The sequence below is a fragment of the Lontra canadensis genome, unplaced genomic scaffold, assembly GCF_010015895.1.
Source record: "Lontra canadensis isolate GAN:19392208 unplaced genomic scaffold, GSC_riverotter_1.0 scaffold70, whole genome shotgun sequence".
NCBI lineage: Eukaryota > Metazoa > Chordata > Mammalia > Carnivora > Mustelidae > Lontra > Lontra canadensis.
This window is the reverse complement of record NW_022631064.1, coordinates 1772211-1790302: the sequence shown is the minus strand read 5'-3', so window position 1 is coordinate 1790302 and position 18092 is coordinate 1772211. Positions and strand designations below refer to the sequence as shown.

At 45.4% G+C, this 18092-nt stretch overlaps 1 protein-coding gene across 3 annotated transcripts; it reads right to left on the bottom strand.

Annotated features, from left to right (window-relative positions):
* Positions 1-403: 403 nt before the first annotated feature.
* On the bottom strand, positions 404-17513 carry PLIN2 (perilipin 2). 3 transcript variants are annotated; one of them, XM_032880516.1, is made up of 9 exons: positions 17455-17513; positions 16247-16299; positions 15968-16163; positions 14300-14382; positions 13281-13566; positions 12277-12455; positions 11296-11430; positions 10131-10421; positions 404-828 (listed from the first exon to the last, which is right to left on the bottom strand). In XM_032880516.1, the coding sequence occupies exons 2-9, from the start codon at positions 16274-16276 to the stop codon at positions 688-690; spliced, it is 1341 nt and encodes a 446-aa protein (XP_032736407.1). In that variant the 5' UTR covers positions 16277-16299; positions 17455-17513; the 3' UTR covers positions 404-687. The 3 variants fall into 3 exon arrangements, with proteins under 3 accessions (XP_032736407.1, XP_032736406.1, XP_032736408.1); XM_032880515.1 differs by having other exon boundaries at positions 12277-12458; positions 17451-17505; XM_032880517.1 differs by lacking the exon at positions 404-828 and having other exon boundaries at positions 9704-10421; positions 12277-12458.
* Between the last annotated feature and the right edge of the window lie 579 nt (positions 17514-18092).

Sequence of the window (18092 nt, the reverse complement as noted above, 5' to 3'; positions counted from 1 at the left end):
ATTTCCTCCTAGTTGATCTATTTTCAATCAGATGCCCACCACTAGGCTAGGAAAATGAAAAAGGAAAAAAAAAAAAAAAAAAAAACGCTGACCCACAGACCTATTAAGATACTCATCCTGCCTGGGGCGCCTGGGTGGCTCAGGGGGTTAAAGCCTCTGCCTTAGGCTCAGGTCATGATCTCAGGGTCCTGGGATCCAGCCCAGCATTGGGCTCTCTGCTCAACGGGGAGCCTGCTTCCCCCTCTCTCTCTGCCTGCCTCTCTGCCTACTTGTGATCTCTCTGTCAAATAAATAGATAAAGTCTTTAGGGGAAAAAAAAAAAAAAGATACCCATCCTGGGAGACCAAAAATAAAGACAAAAGGGTCAATATATAAGTTAAAAAAATTTTTTTAATCACTCTGATTCAACATTATACACAGTACAATTTTTATTATAGGCATATCAATGATTAAATTTTGAATTACATGAAATGATATATGCTGCAGAACTAGGTTCTCTTACAAAAGTTTACACCAATCAGAGTTTCATTAATTAAGACCAAGTAGCCAAAAAGAAAGGAAGAAAGAAAGAAAGAGATTGTAACCCACAAGAGGTTAATCCCCAAAGCCTCAGGAGTAAACACATGAGCAAGCATGAAGTTTAATGTGACCCAAATTGTGTATTCAGCCAAAGGGAGTATGTTCTTGTTAGTTATTCAATGTTTTGCCCTGAGAGGACTCAGGACCATTAGCATGTGAGTGAGCTGATGCATCCTCCTCTTCCAAAGCTATAATATCTGGAATTTCATCAGTCTCAGATGTCAAGTCTATGGCAGTGAAATCAAATACCTGAAAAAGAAGAATCTTGGATATTAAAACAAACACTAATGAAATGTGCAGTCATGTCCAGGTGAGCTCCTGGATACACGACTACTTGTGAATGGCCCTTACTTTCTCCATAGATAGGCTTTCTAACAAGGTGTTCATGGTCTTAGTCCCACAATTCACTCATATTATAAAAGCACTAAGGAAACTTCTCTTTGAAAGGAAACTACCTAGGTGGAACTTACTAAATGAAAGTGTTTTTTAAAACACAAAATATTGGGCGCCTGGGTGGCTCAGTGGGTTAAAGCCTCTGCCTTTGGCTTGGGTCATGATCTCGGGGTCCTGGGATCGAGTCCCACTTCGGGCTCTCTCCTCAGCAGGGGGCCTGCTTCCTCCTCTCTCTCTGCCTGCCTCTATGCCTACTTGGGATCTTTCTCTATCAAATAAATAAATAAAATCTCAAAAAAAAAAGAATTTTAAAATACAAAATATCAGGCCTTTCTGGTAATTCTTCTATTAATTTACTATTCTGTTAAAAACAGTAATGCTGGGATGCCTGGGTGGCTCAGTGGGTTAAGCCGCTGCCTTCAGCTCAGGTCATGATCTCAGGATCCTGGGATTGAGTCCGGCATCGGGCTCTCTGCTCAGTGGGGAGCCTGCTTCCCTCTCTCTCTCTCTCTCTGCCTGCCTCTGTCTACTGTGATCTCTCTCTGTCAAATAAATAAAATAAAATAAACAGTAATGCTCCACTTTTGTCATAAGTCCGACTTACAAATATAAACCCCTTGGGAAATGTCTAGGAACTGAGGAAGGAAAAGGTCTTTTAATAGTTGGAAGAGCCATCACAAAGTTCTAGTACTTCTCTGCAGAGGAAAGGCTTTCAGGGATAAGAAGTTCTAGGAACTCTTCCTTTACATGCAAATTTGATAAGCTAAGTGATGTTTCCTAGCCAACAGCAGATTAGAAGCAGAAAATTAATAAGGTCTAATAAATTACAGAAGGCTGGAAGCTTGACAGCAGAGAAAAAGATTGGCTAATCACCTAACAGAGGCAACATAACTAGCAACACAAAAATCCATCAAAACGCAGAGAGAGGGGGAAGAAAGAAATGAGTCATTGTTTAACAGGTACAGAATTTATGCTTGGGATGATAATGTTCTAGAAACATAAAGCAGTAACGGCGTAACATGGTGAATGTATCCAATGCCATGGAATTGTACCCTTAAGAATGGTTATAATGGTAAATTTGATGTTGTGTATATTTCAAAATTAAGAAATAGTAAAACAAGAGGGAAAACCCACAATAAGAGGGAATCTTGTTTGTTGTACTTTTCCCTACAAACTTGGGTGCTCAGAGAAACGTCTGGTCTGAGTACAGACTTCTACCATTTGTTCCCGAGGCTATCAGTTTGCGCAGATCTAACTGCCTTCTATTTATGAATGCTGACTTTGCAAATATTCAGTGCAACCTGACATCCACAAAATCCAACAATGAGCTTACAAACTCATTCAGAATGTTAGCCAGACAAGTCAACTATTGCAACTTTAGCCTTATTAGTTAAAAGATATGCATGACTTAGCTCTCTCTTCTGAACTATCTCTACTAATTGTATGGGGGGGGTGTTGTTGTGGTTTTGGGTTTTTTAAGAGATTTTATTTGAAAGAGAGAGAGTGAGTGAGAGAGAGCATGAGCTGGGGGAAGGGGAGAAGCAGACTCCCCTGCTGAGCAGGGAACCTGACATGGGGCTCAATCCCCAGACTCTTGGATCATGACCTGAGCCAAAGGCAGTCGTGAACCCAACTGAGCCATCCAGGTGCCCCATATTAATTGTATTTTTTTTAACATCCAGTATCACATTTTTTTTTTTTTTAAACAAATACACAATAGAACAGGAAGCTATGACACAAGAAGATTCAGGCCAAGAAATTTTCTGGGCTCCAAACAGGAGACAAGCTGCAGTTTTCTCCCATCAGACAGTGCTGGGGAAGGCACATGGGTGGCTCCATTAGTTAAACTGGCTGCCTTAGGCTCAGGTCATGATCCCAGGGTCCTGGAATGGAGCCCTGAGGCAGACGCCTTGCTCAGTGGGGAGCCTACTTCTTTCCCTGCCACTCCCTCTGCTTGTCCACTCTCTCTCTCTCTGTAATAAATAAAAATCATAAAAGAAAAAAAAAAAAGAGGGGTGCCTGGGTGGTTCAGTCATTAAGCGTCTGCCTTCAGCTCAGCTCATGATCCCCGGGTCCTGGGATCCTGCTCGATGGGAAGACTACTCCTCCCTCTTCCACTCCCCCTGCTTGTGTTCCCTCTCTTGATGGGTCTCTCTGTCAAATAAATAAAATTTTTGAAAAAAGTTTTTAAAAAAGAAGAGTGCTAGAACAACAACAACAACAACAAAAAATACTTGCCCTTTGACATCAACAGACATCAATCTAAACCCCATCCTACTGTCTATCTTTTCAAACTGTTTCCTCACCTCTCCCATGAGGAAAACACCTAATTCATTTGGTTACATATGAAGAATGAAGGTAGGATGAGCCTAACTTGTAAAAGGTGCCTAATAAACAGTAGCTTTTATTTTCATTAGTTCCTTAAAGACCAACACACACACACATACATACACACACTACCTCCAAAGTCACCTATAGGCTAGGTAATTGTTGGCCTAAAGCAGAATTCTTTGCAGAAGGTTGATTATCTCACTCTCAAAATTTTAGGGGAAAAGTTTAGAGCACTACCGTAAAAAATAATAATAATTTAAAACATGCCTCTAGTACCTGAGATGCTTTAGAAGAGCCATACAATTCCCCCTCCATAAATCCAGAATGATCCAGAGTGTCTAATTTCCATTAAATTCCTGGCTACCAGCAAAACCTACTTGGGGACTGTGAATAAAATAGAGTGTGGGGCAACCAAGAGGTAGTCACAGTCCATCAGGTCTCCACAGCGAGTTCACCATAAAATGTTGCATTTGTGCCTGACCATCTACACGAGGTTTTTACAAATGTGGCACAAGAGAAATTATTTCATACACCTCTAAAATGAATCTGTTTTTCACTGACAAGAACAAGTGTAGTCTAGACCACTGATGGAGTGTAGAGAGTCTCTTGCAGAGAACACTCCTCAGGGTAAGAGGCCAAACTCAGAAACAGATAGACTACAAAATTACTGAGATAACAGTCCCTCCCTGAAAGGACAGGAAGCTAGCAACACATTCTTTCCAAGGAAACCAAATGACCATGCTAGGATTCCTGTGACCCTGTATACCTTTTTTTTTTTTTTTTTTTTTTTTAGATTTTATCTATTTGAGAGAAAGACAGTAAGAGGACAAGAGGGGAGAAGTTCAGAGGGAGAAGCTGACTCCCTGTGGAGCTGGGAGCCTGATGCAGGACTGGGTCCTGCGACTCCAGGATCATGACCTGAGCCAAAGGCAGTTACTTAACCAACTGAGCCACCCAGGCGCCCAGCCCTGTGTACCTTTGTGCAGGTTGCTCACCATACGACCTTAGCGGGGGGGCACCTTTCTCATCTCATTTCTTGGGAGTCCCATATTTACTATTACAACTTTCCAGATGGTGGTGCTACATATACTGAGACTAGGGGCCATTTTCTTATTTGCCTAAAGGTGGCCTACTGGTGGCCTGAGGCCCTGGATAGAGAGACTCTTCCTGAAATAAAAATATCGGGGGACCTGGGTAACTCAGTCGGTAAATGTCCAACTCTTGGTTTCGGCTCAAGTCACGATTTCAGGGTCCTGGTTGGGAGCCCGGGGTCCGCTTGGCACTCAGCAGGGAGTCTGTTAGAGATTCTTGCTCTCCCTCTCCCCACCCTGTGCATGTGCTCTCTCTCTAAATCTATTACCATTCAAAACAGATTTGCCTGTGCGGCTTGTTGCCGTGCTTGCAAGCTGGAGAGCTGGGAGCGCCTTGGTTCTGCTTTATTTGAACAGTGTGGTACAGCTGGTACTACCTCCGGGTGCACAGCCCCTTCCCTGCTGTAGAAACACTCTCCCGTACCCCGATGATTTCTCTTTAGCTAAGTTTGTAGAAGTGGCTAGAACTCTCAGCGTAGGAAGTCATCCCAACAAAATTAAAGTCAACTAGTCCCTGTTCGCTCCTGTGTACTCATCTGAGCAGGTAAACCAAGAATATGCCTTAGGACACTATGGAACCCAGACTGAGGGTCTTATTTGGAGAGAAGGGACTACAGGTAACCCTAGTCCTATTTTTGTCAAAGGTTAATTTGTTTCTGGGGCACCTGGGTGGCTCAGTGGGTTGAAGCCTCTGCCTTCGGCTCAGGTCGTGATCCCTGGGATTGAGCCCCACATTGGGCTCTCTGCTCAGCGGGGAATTTGCTTCCCTCCCCCCCCCCCCCCGCCTGCCTCTCTACCTACTTGTGATCTCTGTCAAGTAAATAAAAAGTCTTTTTTTTTTTTAAAGATTTTATTTATTTGACAGATCACAAGTAGGCAGAGAGGCAGGCAGAGGAGGAGGAGGAAGCAGGCCCCCTGCTGAGCAGAGAGCCCGATGCGGAGCTCGATTCCAGGACCCTGGGATCATGACCTGAGCCGAAGGCAGAGGCTTTAACCCACTGAGCCACCCAGGCGCCCCAATAAAAAGTCTTTTAAAAAAAATAATTTGTTTCCTCTTTCCTTTGCTTCCCAGAGAGTAGTCCGTAGGTCACCTGCAGTAGAAATCCCTAGAGATGATGCTTTTTTTTTTTTAAGGAATGCTTTTAGATTTTTTTTTTTTCTTTTTAACTTATTTTTTTGAAGGGATGCTTTTTAAAAAGTGCAGATGCCTGGTACTACCACCAAGACCTATTAAACAGAATCTCTGGCTGTGGAACCCAGGAATCTGCATTTTATCAATCTTTCCAGTTGATAATCCCTGTCAGAGAGAGGACAGGAGAATGCTCCCTAATGATGTTATCCGTGCAGAGTTCACTAGGGCTATTTTATACGTGGAGTCAGTCTGACAGATACATGAGCTACGTCCTTAGCTGAGTTTTCCTGTGCTGCAGCCAGCATAGATGAAACATCTACTCTTTTTAATGCTAAGTTTTTTTTTTTTAATTTATTTATTTGAGAAAGACAGCAAGAGAGAGCATGAAAGGGAAGAAGGTCAGAGAGAGAAGCAGACTCCCCATAGAGGTGGGAGTCCAATGTGGAACTTGATCCTGGAATCGATCTGGGATCACGACCTGAGCCGAAGGCAGTCGCTCAATCAGCTGAGCCACCCAGGTGCCCAATGCTAAGTTTTCTTTAAGTGGTTGGCCTCACCAAGTGTTGGTGAAGGTGTGGAGAAGTCAGAACTCCCATGGCTTGCTGGCAGGCACGTAAGATGCAGCAACCACTGTGAATAGTCTGGCAGTTCAATTAGACACAGTGACTACATGACCTACTCCCAATGCCACTCTCAGGCATACACCAAAGAGAAATGAAAACAGAATTGAAGTGGTAACTGTTTCTCCATCATTATCTACATGGAAATACCAAGTTAGTCTCTTCATTACTTTTAGTGTCAGTTAACAACACTGTTCCCTACTTTCCTCACTTTAAGTTCTAGAAAACATCAAAACTCCCCCACCACCCCAGCAGGAAATATCCCCTAAATTAGCATTCTTTTGCTTTGGCCAATAAAACTGAAAACCCAAACTGTTGCCCTGCCATTCCTGTACTGCTTTATGTGATATTCTGCAGGTTAATTTTGTAATAATAAAGGTAGGGAATTTTTCAATTAGCAGACTGGGGCCAGAGTGAGGGACAAGTAGTGATCTACCCCAGGTATTACTTGAACGGTCATCAACAAGCTTCCCCTAAGACGATAAATACCTTTTGGGGGAAGTTTCTGGTCTTTCCATTCTCATCACAGATCATGCCTTCTACTATTACAAACTCAAACAGTGACTTAAACAATTTTTTAATGCAACTACATATATAGAAAAATGTAGCTATCTACACATCTCACTAGACCATCATCCATGCAGACCTCAGTGTGAGGTCACTCCTGGAGCTCGCACAGTCCCAACTCCGTAAGAGCCCAGGATACCAGACTGGCAAGGGGCCTCCTTTCCATACCCCCACAGCTACTCTCCCAGGAATCATTTACACTTCATTTCTTGGAAGATCTATGCACAAATATCCTGCTTTGTATTCCTCCCTCACCAGCCACCTCCATGAGCTAAATGCTTTTCTGAAAGGAATAGCTCTAGCGACCCCCAGGTGGCTCAGTTGGTTAAGTGTCTGCCTTAAGGCTCAGTTCATGATCCCAGGGTCCTGGGGATCAAGCCCCCCCTCAGGCCCCTTGCTCAGTAGGGTGCCTGCTTCTCACTCTGTGTCCCCTATCTCAAATAAATGAATCTTTAAAAAAAAAAAAAAAAAAAAGGAAAAGCTCAAATAGACCAAATTTCAGTTTTTCCTTTTTCACTTCATTAGCTCTTTAGTATCTGTAATACCTTATCAAAGTGGATATATCTCCCTAATCATCACCTGGTGATATGTGCTTACACCTGGACTAGCAAGTTAAAGACACTGTATGTCACTGCCCCACAGGTGGTATCCCCATGCTTCTAGTGCAAAACAGAAAATGATACCCCATCCTCAAACACTTCACTTTCCTCTGTGAAAGCATCAGTAATTTTACATTACAGATGAGAAAACTAAGGGATTAATGGCTAGTATGCCATGTTCCTTTGATCTTTTTACCCAGAACTAAGCAGTCTGTATTATTACATGCAAAGAAGAAAACATTCTTGAACACTCAAGCATGCCATGCCAGCCTTCATGCAGCCAAATGTTTAAACCTTCCAGTTACTGTGATTACTCAGCTTTTCCTCCCAAGACCTGTCCTCCTTGGGGAAAGTCTGTTAAACCAAAACTGCCCATTTATGCAACAAGAAAGCTCTAAGAAGCCAAATCATGATTTGAGACATGTTGAGAACAGAACAGAATGCACGTAGGCACAGACTCATGACCCAAGGACAGACAAAACCACAAGAGTTACCGAGCTCCTGGCAAAAAATGAGGGCTAGTGTGTTCCTCTGGAAGCTAAGAGTAGTCTTTACATTGTCTGCCTCATAAAGGTTTGAGAACAGTCCCAATTTCTAAAGCAATTCACTTGGCACTACAACTTTTATGATTGGGAAACAGATGTTTGTTCAGGATTAAGAAAGTATGTGTCATCTAGGGCATGTAATTTTCAACCATTTAGAATAAACCACAAGATAGGAGCCTTGGGAGTTTTGAGGCAGAGAGGCAAGGTCATGGTCCACTGGGATTGAGGGGGGAGGAAAAAAAAACAAACCTGTTAATAGTCCAAGAAGTGTTTGGGAGACAGTTGCTCTAGAAAATGCCAGTTACTGGGGGCAGATGGGCGAGTGGATGGACAGGTTCCATCCTGGAAGCCCATGAATCGTGGCAGTCCACCTTCCTGGAACCAAAGTTGCCTCTCAACTTCAAGCCTCTCAGGGAGTCCCTCTCTTCCAATTCGATTTCTGGAGTTACCTCAAGGGGAAAATTGTTTTGTAACTTTGTAAGCTTAAGCTTTGATATGTCTCACTCACATCAAAGGTGCATGTAGTTATATGCTGCCTCCTTGTTTTCTTGGGAAGAACGAGGGAACCAGGGTAGAAAACGGAGACCAATCTTAGACTTCCTGAAGAGCAGCCTCGCTAACCTTATTTTAGCAGTAACAGACAGAAGCTGGTCACTGTTTCACCATTTGCAAACTGTTTTTCTAACAGTTCAGCGTACTGCAGCTTTGTTAAGGAGACTCGTGAGATTTCCTCCCAACTGACCAACATCGAGGGGCTCCAAGTCGGAACACCTAGAAAGTGAGCAGCTTTCCTGCTGAGGTTCTTAAGTCTGACTACTCCCATCTGGTCTTCCAACAGTATCTCACCAACTAGTGTGAGTGACTTTCTCCCAAAGTGAGGACACAGCCAAGTCCAGGCCTGCTGAGAATGGACACTGACCAGTCTCATAGTTCAGGGCTCACAGTTTTAACAGCCCCTTAGCAAAAAATGCCTGCTGCCTTTATAGGAAACTGACGCAAAGTGTCACTCACTCGCTTCCTTTCAACTTTTGATTCCTTTTCAGCAAGGCAGGTAGCGATGAGCAGCCTTATACTGGCTTAAAAACCCCCTCTCCCAAGGTTGAGTAAATGGGGTATGATAAATGGGGCACCTGGATAGCTCAGTCGGTTAACCTTTGGCTCAGGTCATGATGCCAGGGTCCCAGGACTGAGTCCCGAGTCTGGCTCCCTGCTCAGCAGAAGTCTGCTCACTCTCTCAAGTAAAATCTTTAAAGAAAAGTTAAAAAAAAAAAATGTGGGGAGATAAAGGCAGTAACTGTCCCCTCATAAAAATTACTGTATACACATTAGTTGTATTTTGTTGAAAACCTATCATCAGGAGCCTGGGTGAGCGTCTGCCTTCAGCTCTGTTGGGGATTCCTCTCTTGAGATCAAGCCATTCTGACTTCCTCAGCAGGGAGCCTGCTTCTCCCTCTCCCTGTCTCCCTCCCTCTCTTGGTCACATAAATGAATGAAATCTAAATAAATGGAATCTTAAAACAATCTTCTACCAAACACTCCATTCCTAGCACTAGTCTTCCAATGTTATTGTGCTAGCCAATTCCCCACAGGGCTGACTGGAACTCATGTGTGTGTGTTAATAACCCTGTCATGCAGGCCAAGCAGCTCTAGGAAAGCAACACACAAAAGCACATGGAACACACAGCATAAAATCGATCTATTCTGCAGTGAATTTTATTGAATTCATAGTGTGCCTTCTTTCATGGGGGGGGGGGGGAGGTTGTACAGGCATGTTTTGTGAGACAAACCAGTGAGAAGAAGCCTGCTCAGATCAGACCACAGAGCAGACACTAGCCCACAACACAGCCCAGGGGAAGGTACTTTTATTCAATACAAACAGCAGAAATGGTAACAATGGATGAGACCATAAATGCATGGAAACTTTCTGGGAGTCCTGGCGAGACTCTGACCAACCTAGCCTTCTTTTCTTACCAGCCAGGTATAAACAACAGAACTCATCTGCTAAGGCCAAACATTTTAAAGCTGACTCCAGTTAGAAGTGACTACAGCGGAGGACCTTTTCTCTAGCTAATTGCTTCCCCAACTCAAAGGTGTTTAGCAGGTTAATGGCAACATCACCAAGTCTCTGGCAGGCTGCACCCGTCCTGGTGACAAGGGCAGCTCTAATGTGTTCTGCGCTGAGGCTGCTGGGCCTCCTGACTGCTCATGTCCTTCGGTGCACCTTGGTCCTGAGCATTCTGAGACTCGGTCAGCTGAGGATAAAAGGGACCTACCAGCCAGTTGAGAGGCGTGTTGTTAACAAGATAATCCATCACATCATCTAAAGACTCCTTCATTTTCTGCAGCTGCCCCTTGCTGGAAGTGAGGAGGCCGTCAGACACTTCCTTAAAAGAGGCAGCATTGCGGAAGCCAGAGTAGATGTCACCAGCCATGACCCCCAGGTGACTAGCCTGGTCTTGGATGTTCTGTGGTAACCCCTGGAGACCGGACAGCAGGGTGTGGCACGTGGTCTGGAGCTGCTGCGTCAGGCTGCAGGCAATGGCCAGAGTCCGTGACTCAATGTGCTGAAAACACAACAGTTGACACATCAGCAGGGGCTCCAACAGTGCTATTTAATCCATCAGTTCAATTTCAGTAAACAGGTTTTGTGTCCACATATACGTGGATTCTTTGACTTTTAAAAGCCCACATAAGATCCCTGAGTAGAGCAGTGTTATGCACTTCTCAGGGATATGCATACAAGCTGCTGCAACGCAAAGAACCACCTCCTAGGACTAGGACCACGGCGTGCTACTGCTGCATCCACAACTTTAGTGCCCTTTCACCTAGTTTATGCACCCAGGAGATCCTGGCTTAGCACGGACCTCTTCCAGCAAGCCCTGACTCACCCATCCTTATTCTAAGGCTGAGTTAGGCTCCTTTCATCTGTGTTCACTAGCACCTTGTTTATGTCATCAAAAGCAGTACAAGTATCTGTATCCCCCGTTAGTCTGATCTGTACCCAGTAGGAGGGCGAGCCCCATGTTTCCCACTTAATAGTATTCTGTTACAGGTAATACATGTGTCTGTAGATTATTAAAGTTACTGCACATTTTAGTTTTTTGTCACTTAACCTAGGTACATAGTGATGTTCAAACTTCTGACAGAATAGGGCGCCTGGGTGGCTCAGTGGGTTAAGCCGCTGCCTCAGCTCAGGTCATGATCTCAGGGTCCTGGGATCAAGTCCCGCATCGGGCTCTCTGCTCAGCAGGGAGCCTGCTTCTCTCTCTCTGCCTGCCTCTCTGCCTACTTGTGATCTCTGTCAAATCAATAAATAAAATCTTTAAAAAAAAAAAAAAAAAACTTCTGACAGAATATAGTATTCTGAGGAATGATGGGAAAATGAGAATGAAAAATTGAGTAACATCCTCAGAAACTGTAGGGGTCAAGATGTCTTACCTCAGCACAGTGGGACTCATCTGTATCATCATAGCCAATGCTTCTCTTCCACTCCACCCAAGAGAGATAGAACTTATCCTGAGCACCTTGAATTTTCTGGTTGGCACTATGCACATTCTTCCTTGCAAATTCAATCTAGAACGCATTGAAATAACACGAAGGAAAAAAACAGTCATTCAGGTTAGCCTGTTGCTCTCAGGTCTATTTATCGATCAGGTTTTAATATAAAAAACAAGAATTTCCGTGAGAGTTTAAGGAGAGATCCCTGCTATTCATTTTATTGGTTTTTTTGTAAATCAGCGAAGTCATCATAGTTCTTTACTGCCTGTTTCACTACTAAACCACAGTCTCCAAGTTATCTCCAGTTCAACAGAGGTAAAGCAACTCAAATTTAGTACATATATTCACAGAAGATAAAATCACCAAAGGAAAAGGAATTAAAACCTCCTCTTCCCTGTTACCAGCTACCTCTTTCCCCTTCCAAGAAACCAGTTTCTAATGGCAGGACATACGGTTCTGTAACTTGGCAACTTTCAAAGGCTACACAATAGCTCTTTTATGATGTAGCAATTTAGTTTCCTGTAAGTTGACAGGCCTTGCTTATAGGTTTTTGCAACTCGAAACTTCTGCAAGTATCTACAGAACACTTCCAAAAATAAAACTGCTCAAGTCATAGATGTAACTTACCCAGAACAGTCCCTATATCTCCCAGAAGTGCACAAGTACACGCATACCTCCTTCCCTTCCCTACTTCCATTGCCCACAGCATCAAGCTTTGCCAGTGTGAGAGGCCGAGAGAGCATTGCTTCCTAGAGTTCAGCTCCCTATACCTGCTTTTCTGTGAGTCTGTATCCTCTTTGCCCATTTTACTCTTGGGTTTTTCATTAAGATTAAAATCCTTAGATTTCATGACTGCATCTACTCTCATTCGTTGAAGTAACTCAACTCACCTTGGCTCCCTTTAAATTAGGTCTTACTCACCAGATTCACAGTGGAATGGAGCTGAGAAATGGTCTCTTGACTTTTTAGCTTGGCTTCTTGAACCCTGTTGAGCGCCTGCTGGTAGGCACGTGAGTGGAGCTTGGTAGACAGGGATCCCAATCGAACGTAGTAACTTGGCTTCTGTACTGTATCAAACCCTTCAACTTTTTTTGCTTCTTCTTCTGAAATCAGAAGGAAGGGGGGGGGACCATAAGGGGTCACAGCTAGTGATGACGCCTGGCTTCTTATCTGGATCTTACCTCGTCCATTCTACCCACCCACCTAGCAATTAGGCTCTCATTTCCCCAAGACAGCTCCTGCCTGCTGCTGGGCTTAACCACCCAACACCTAAGTTATCACTGCATCCTGCATTTTCATCTACACATCTCGATCCGTTAGTCAGCTTCTTGGACAACACAGTATTTGGCACTAAATGCCTAACGATTCTATAAAGTAGACCATTAAAGACAATCCATTTGCAGAAAATTTCTCTAGGGTAATTTTTCTCCAGAGTTTTCAAACTTACTATGTGGTATTCAATGTGAAACTGAAGCCTGCTTTAGGAGAAAGTCTACAGAGACACCTTATCGTTTGCCTGGGAAAGAAAAGGGAGATGGACTACAAACAGGCAAAAAGGGTCTTCTGGCATGACAAAAATGCTGCACCACTGGACTGTGGTGATGGCTGGGCACTCTAACTCAGACTCACACAGGTGACTTTTATGGCGTATGAAGCAGATCTCAATGGAGTAGTTTTAAAAGACTGCTTTTAAGATATAAACCATTAGTTCAAGACAAAAATCCAATTACCTAGCTCTTTAAAAACAAACAAACCAAAAAAGATCTTATTTACTTATTTAAGAGAGCAAATGTGACAGATCAGAGGCAGAGGAGCAGACTTGTCACTGAGCAGAGAACCCAATGCTCCCAGGACCCCGAGATCATGATCTAAGCCGAAGACAGAGGTTTAACCAACTGAGCCACCAGGGCACGCTAACCAATTACCTAGTTCTTTCTCTGTGAGAGGGAGGTATTGGTCCACCAGCAACTCAGATTTGGTGAGAGCATTCTCTACTCCATTGCTCACCAGATGCATCATCCGACTTCCCAAGACTGTGTTAATGCTGCCACTGACCACAGACTTGGTCTTCTCCACACTGCCCGTCACCGCTCCTTTGGTCTTGTCCATCACCCCAGTGATGGTGCTGGCCATGGAATCCTTGGCCCCAGTCACCGTAGTTGTCACAGCATCTTTTGCCCCAGTTACAGCGCCCCGGGCATTGGCAACAACCTATAAATAGAAAAACGCTGCCGGGCTGAGGAGCAGCACAGACATAAACACCAACTACAGCAGCCTCGTTGAAGTGCTAAAGGAGGAATCTGGCCCTTTCACTTCCAGCATTAGGTGTGAGGCAAGTCACTTAGAGTTGGTTAAGCCTCCATTTCCTCATCAGCTCTATCTGCTCTACCTGCCACTGCCACCATTCAAGGGTTGTTGGAGCAGCTATTGAGGTAAAATGATGTAAAATTTGTCAAAGTATTTTTTAAAACTCAATGAATGTGTACTAAGGCACAAAGAGTACTACAGAGAAGAAAGGGCACTTTCCATGTTGACGTACTTATAGGGAGAGGAGCTCACGCATGGCTGTGAGCAGACAGTACAGCACGTGCCCACCTGGCCTGATGCACAGGGGCAGAGCGGTCATTCTCCATTCTACTGGATACCAAGTAAGAAAAGGTTCTGAACACCACATGGGGACGAGTTACTTGTGAGAGCAGTACCATCTAGAGGCAAAACCACAAATAAAGATCAGAATAAAAGCATTCCAGTCCAAAAGCGGCTAGCTCATCTCTGCTTCTTAGTGGTAACCGGATAGTAATTCAGCAAGTAAGGGAGTGGCCTTCCAAAAATACATTCGGGAGAAGAGAGTATTTTCTGTTTATGATACGCACAGCCTGCGCTCAACAGACAGAACGTGAAAATGTGTGAGGCAGCAAGCCTCAGCATTCCCACCCAAGCTCACCTGGTTTGTTGGCTGATTCAGAATAGGCAGTTTCTCCTCAATCCGGTCTAGCCCCTTACACGCATAGATATTGGCAACCGCAACTAGAAGAATTACAAATGGGGAAAACGTTAAGTGCAGATAAGAATACATACATACTACAGTGTACCTTGAAACTTAGGCCTTATTATAAAAAAATAGCAAAACTGTTGACCCTCATTTACGATACGATGCATTGCCTGGTGTCTAGCTCAGCAGCAGGCTGCTGCCAACGCTTTTCTACTGACCGGGAAATACGGGGGTGGAAGGAAGCAGCAGGCAGAGGCAGCAGCATGCCAGGTAAGAAGCTGGCTAAGCAGCTTATTCCTCATCAACTGGTATCTAAGGTTAATGCCAAGGGAAGCCAGGCTTCACCAGAACCATCATTCCAGGAGTGAAGTAACTGAAATTCCCAAAATGAGCATTTCCACTCCATTTTAATCCCCACTTACACTTTCCAGAAGTGGCGGCATATTCTGGTTTGTCACTAGCCAACAGAATGCGAACAGCACACCCTGGATCTGGCCAGCAAGGCCCATATTTCAGTCTAAGCTTCCCCTCCAATAATGACCCACGCACTAGTAAGTTCATCTGGGAAGGAGCAGAGTTTGGAAAACCAGGCTCTAAAGCTTTCTATTATAGTCCCAAAAGTCCATGATCCAACCATTTAGAGGAATGATTTAAACCTTTACTCAGTTAAAAAAATAATCTCAAAAAGAAACTTTATAAAGCAGTTAGTAATAAGAAATGGATCCTTCGTACACTACTGGGTGGACTGTAAAATGGTGTAGGGGCTTTGGACAACAGTCTGGTAGTTCCTCAAAAGCTTTACACAGTATTAGAGGACTCAGCAGTCTCACTCCTAGGTATACAAAATACGTAATTTGGTGTCATTAAGTTCATTCACAATACATGCAATTATCGCCCTATTATTTCCAGAACTTTTTCATCATCCTAAACAGAAACTGGTATGAGCTTCCTTTCCGAGGTGATGGAAAAGGTTCTAAAATCGATTGCAAAGATACTTACACACCTCTATGAATAAAATAAACACTTCATTGTACACTTCAAGTGGGTGAATTGCAGCATATGTTAATTGCAGCTGAAAGATACTACTTTTTAAAAATAGTTCATGAAGTCCTTTATTTCAGTTCACCCACTAGCTCCTCTTGTGATCTCAGCTGTCAGTACAGAGGCATCTCTAGGTAACTTTCTCTCTCCTGAACATCTATTGTTATGAGGCAGGTCTTCTCTAACAATGAGGGCCACGTGGCAGTTTCTAAGCAAAGGCAGCAAGTGCCTGGGGAAAGGCTAAGTATTCCCTGACCTTGCCTGTGTATGCTAGGGGTGTTAAGGCTGGCATTCACATATTCCAGCCAGTTCTGGGCTCACCCCTGCCCCATCCCTTGGGACAAATTTTTTTTTTTAAGATTTTATTTATTTATTTGACAGAGATCACAAGTAGGCAGAGAAGCAGGGAGAGAGAAAGGAGAAGCAGGCTCCCTGCTGAGCAGAGAACACGATGTGGGGCTCGATCCCAGAACCCTGGGATCATGACCTGAGCTGAAGGCAGAGGCTTTAACCCACTGAGCCACCCAGGCGCCCCTCCCTTGGGACTGAATCTTGAAGGAAGAAATCAAACTCACTCACTTTGTGGTTCTAGCTTCTGGATGATGGGCAGAGCACTCGTCACAGCCACGGAAGTGATGGTCTTCACACCCTTCTCTGCCATCTCACACACAGACTTCAAGCACGGGTACTGATCCTTTGTACTGATATAAGCCGAGGAGACAAGGTCGTACGTGGAGCTCACCAAGGGTAGGTTGACTACCCGAGTCACCACACTCTGCAACCAAGTGGAGGGACGTGTTAATGCCTTCAAAACACCCGGGGAGGGAAAGAGATCAAGACACTATTTAAAATTCATACCGGTTGTGTATCAACTGCAACAGATGCCATTTTTCTTCTCAGAGAAACAGGATCTGTGGGAAAGACACTGCTTTCAGGACATCGGGACAAGACTCTCTCAAATTCATTCCCAAGTAAACGCAAATTTCAAGAAGAGATAAAAATTCAAGCTGAGGTTGTCTTCTGCACTTCTCCCCACTCTCTAGTTCTCAGCTCTCCCCCGGGCAAACACGTTCTAAGACCCGCTTTCAGAAATTATGGGTAAAGTTCCATAAGAAAAGAGGATCTGCAGGGGATAAAAGCAAAGACACTGCACTGTTGATATGTTGGTCTTGTTTATTCACCAGGATACTAGTAATGCCTTTCCAAGAGGATCATCTGTTCACAAACACATTGGAACCAAGTTAAAACCCATATTAAAACCAGAGAGAGGGGTGCCTGGGGGACTCAGTCAGTAGAGCGTGTGACTCTTGATCTGGAGGTTGCTAGTTCAAGCCCAACGCTGGGTGCAGACATTACTTAAAAATAAAATCTTTTAAAAAGAGAGCTTTCAAGTACAAGACATTTTTGACGGTCAAGACTTGACTCTGGGGGGATTTATTCCTTCCTTGGGAAGGGCTGCATTTAGTCTAGTGGAAACTAAGCACAAGAGCTCTGAGCAAACACTCCAGGAGGCTCTTCCATGTAATCTGTGCCTCCAATGACCCGTATACACCCACATAAAACCGCCTCACTGCTAAGCAGCAGAGTGGGAAAAACCTGCACCGCCCGCTGGCCACCGCTCGGTCAAAGCTAGACAGTTCACGCTCCGCCCGCGCCGAGGGTCCCAGGGCTCCAGGAAATGAGTAAGAGCCCTTCTTAGGGCGCAAGTCAGGCGCCAGTGCCCACAGCCTCGCTGTCGCTACTTCCTAGAGAAATGCTGAAGCAGATTTGCTAGCGCTCACTTCCTTTTCGGTAACGGACTTGCGGGACAAATGGAAACTGTTACCCCGCAACCAAGCCCAGAAGCTACACCCGCACTGCAGCTGCGAGCGATGAGACTCGAAGAACAAAAGCCAAGGGGGAAAGCGCAGGCCCAGGAGACCGCCCCCTTCCCGACCCCGACCCGGAAACCGCCCCGAGGCGGCGAGGCGGGCAGGCTCCGGGACCACCGCGCAGCGTCCCAGCCTGCAGCCCCGCGGGATCCCCGCGCCAATGCGCGGCGCACGGAACGGGGTGCGCGCACCTACCGACCCACTGCAGCGGAGAGCTCACGGCCCGGCGAGTCCCGCGCGGCGTGCGAAGTGGGCGGCGCGGGCGACCGGCGGGTAATGTACCCGCCCGCCCCGCCCCCCGCGCCTCAGCAGCACGTGATCCGCTGCCCGGGACGCGGAACTGCCCCAGGCCCCGCCCGGAGTGAGCGCCCTGCTGGGGGAGGAGCGGGGGGGAGGAGCGGGGGGGAGGAGCGAGGGGGAGGAGCGAGGGGAGGGGCGGGGGGAGGGGCGGGGGGGGGGGGGGGGGGGGGGGGGGGGGGGAGGGGCGGGGGGAGGGGCGGGGGGAGGGGCGGGGAGGCTGGTGGCGGCGGAGTCGCGCGCCCCAATGGGCCGTAACCTGTTGATTCCCGGCAGTCCTCAAAATAGGACGCTCTTTAAAAAACGCAAACCCCGGCTCCTAGGCTTATTTTTAGCAAGTAAATCACTTCTGAAGTTTGGTGAAATTCTAACCCGATGACGGACCCGTGGAGACTGTTTTATGGCTTCTGTGTTTTTAAAGTCAGTTTTTCAAATGTATTTCTCATTTAAAGCTGAGTCGCAGTTTCCAAAAAGGGCCTTGGAATACCGTCGGTTGGCCCCCTTCTTTTTCTCTGAGCGACACGCCAAGTCCGAAC

Coding starts and splice junctions, on each gene's coding strand:
- PLIN2 (XM_032880515.1), bottom strand. CDS start 16,276: ATGGCATCTGTTGCAGTTGATACACAACCG. Junction 16,164..16,246: donor TTGCAGTTGATACACAACCG/GTATGAATTTTA, acceptor ACTTGGTTGCAG/AGTGTGGTGACTCGGGTAGT. Junction 14,383..15,967: donor CCAGAAGCTAGAACCACAAA/GTGAGTGAGTTT, acceptor TAATTCTTCTAG/TTGCGGTTGCCAATATCTAT.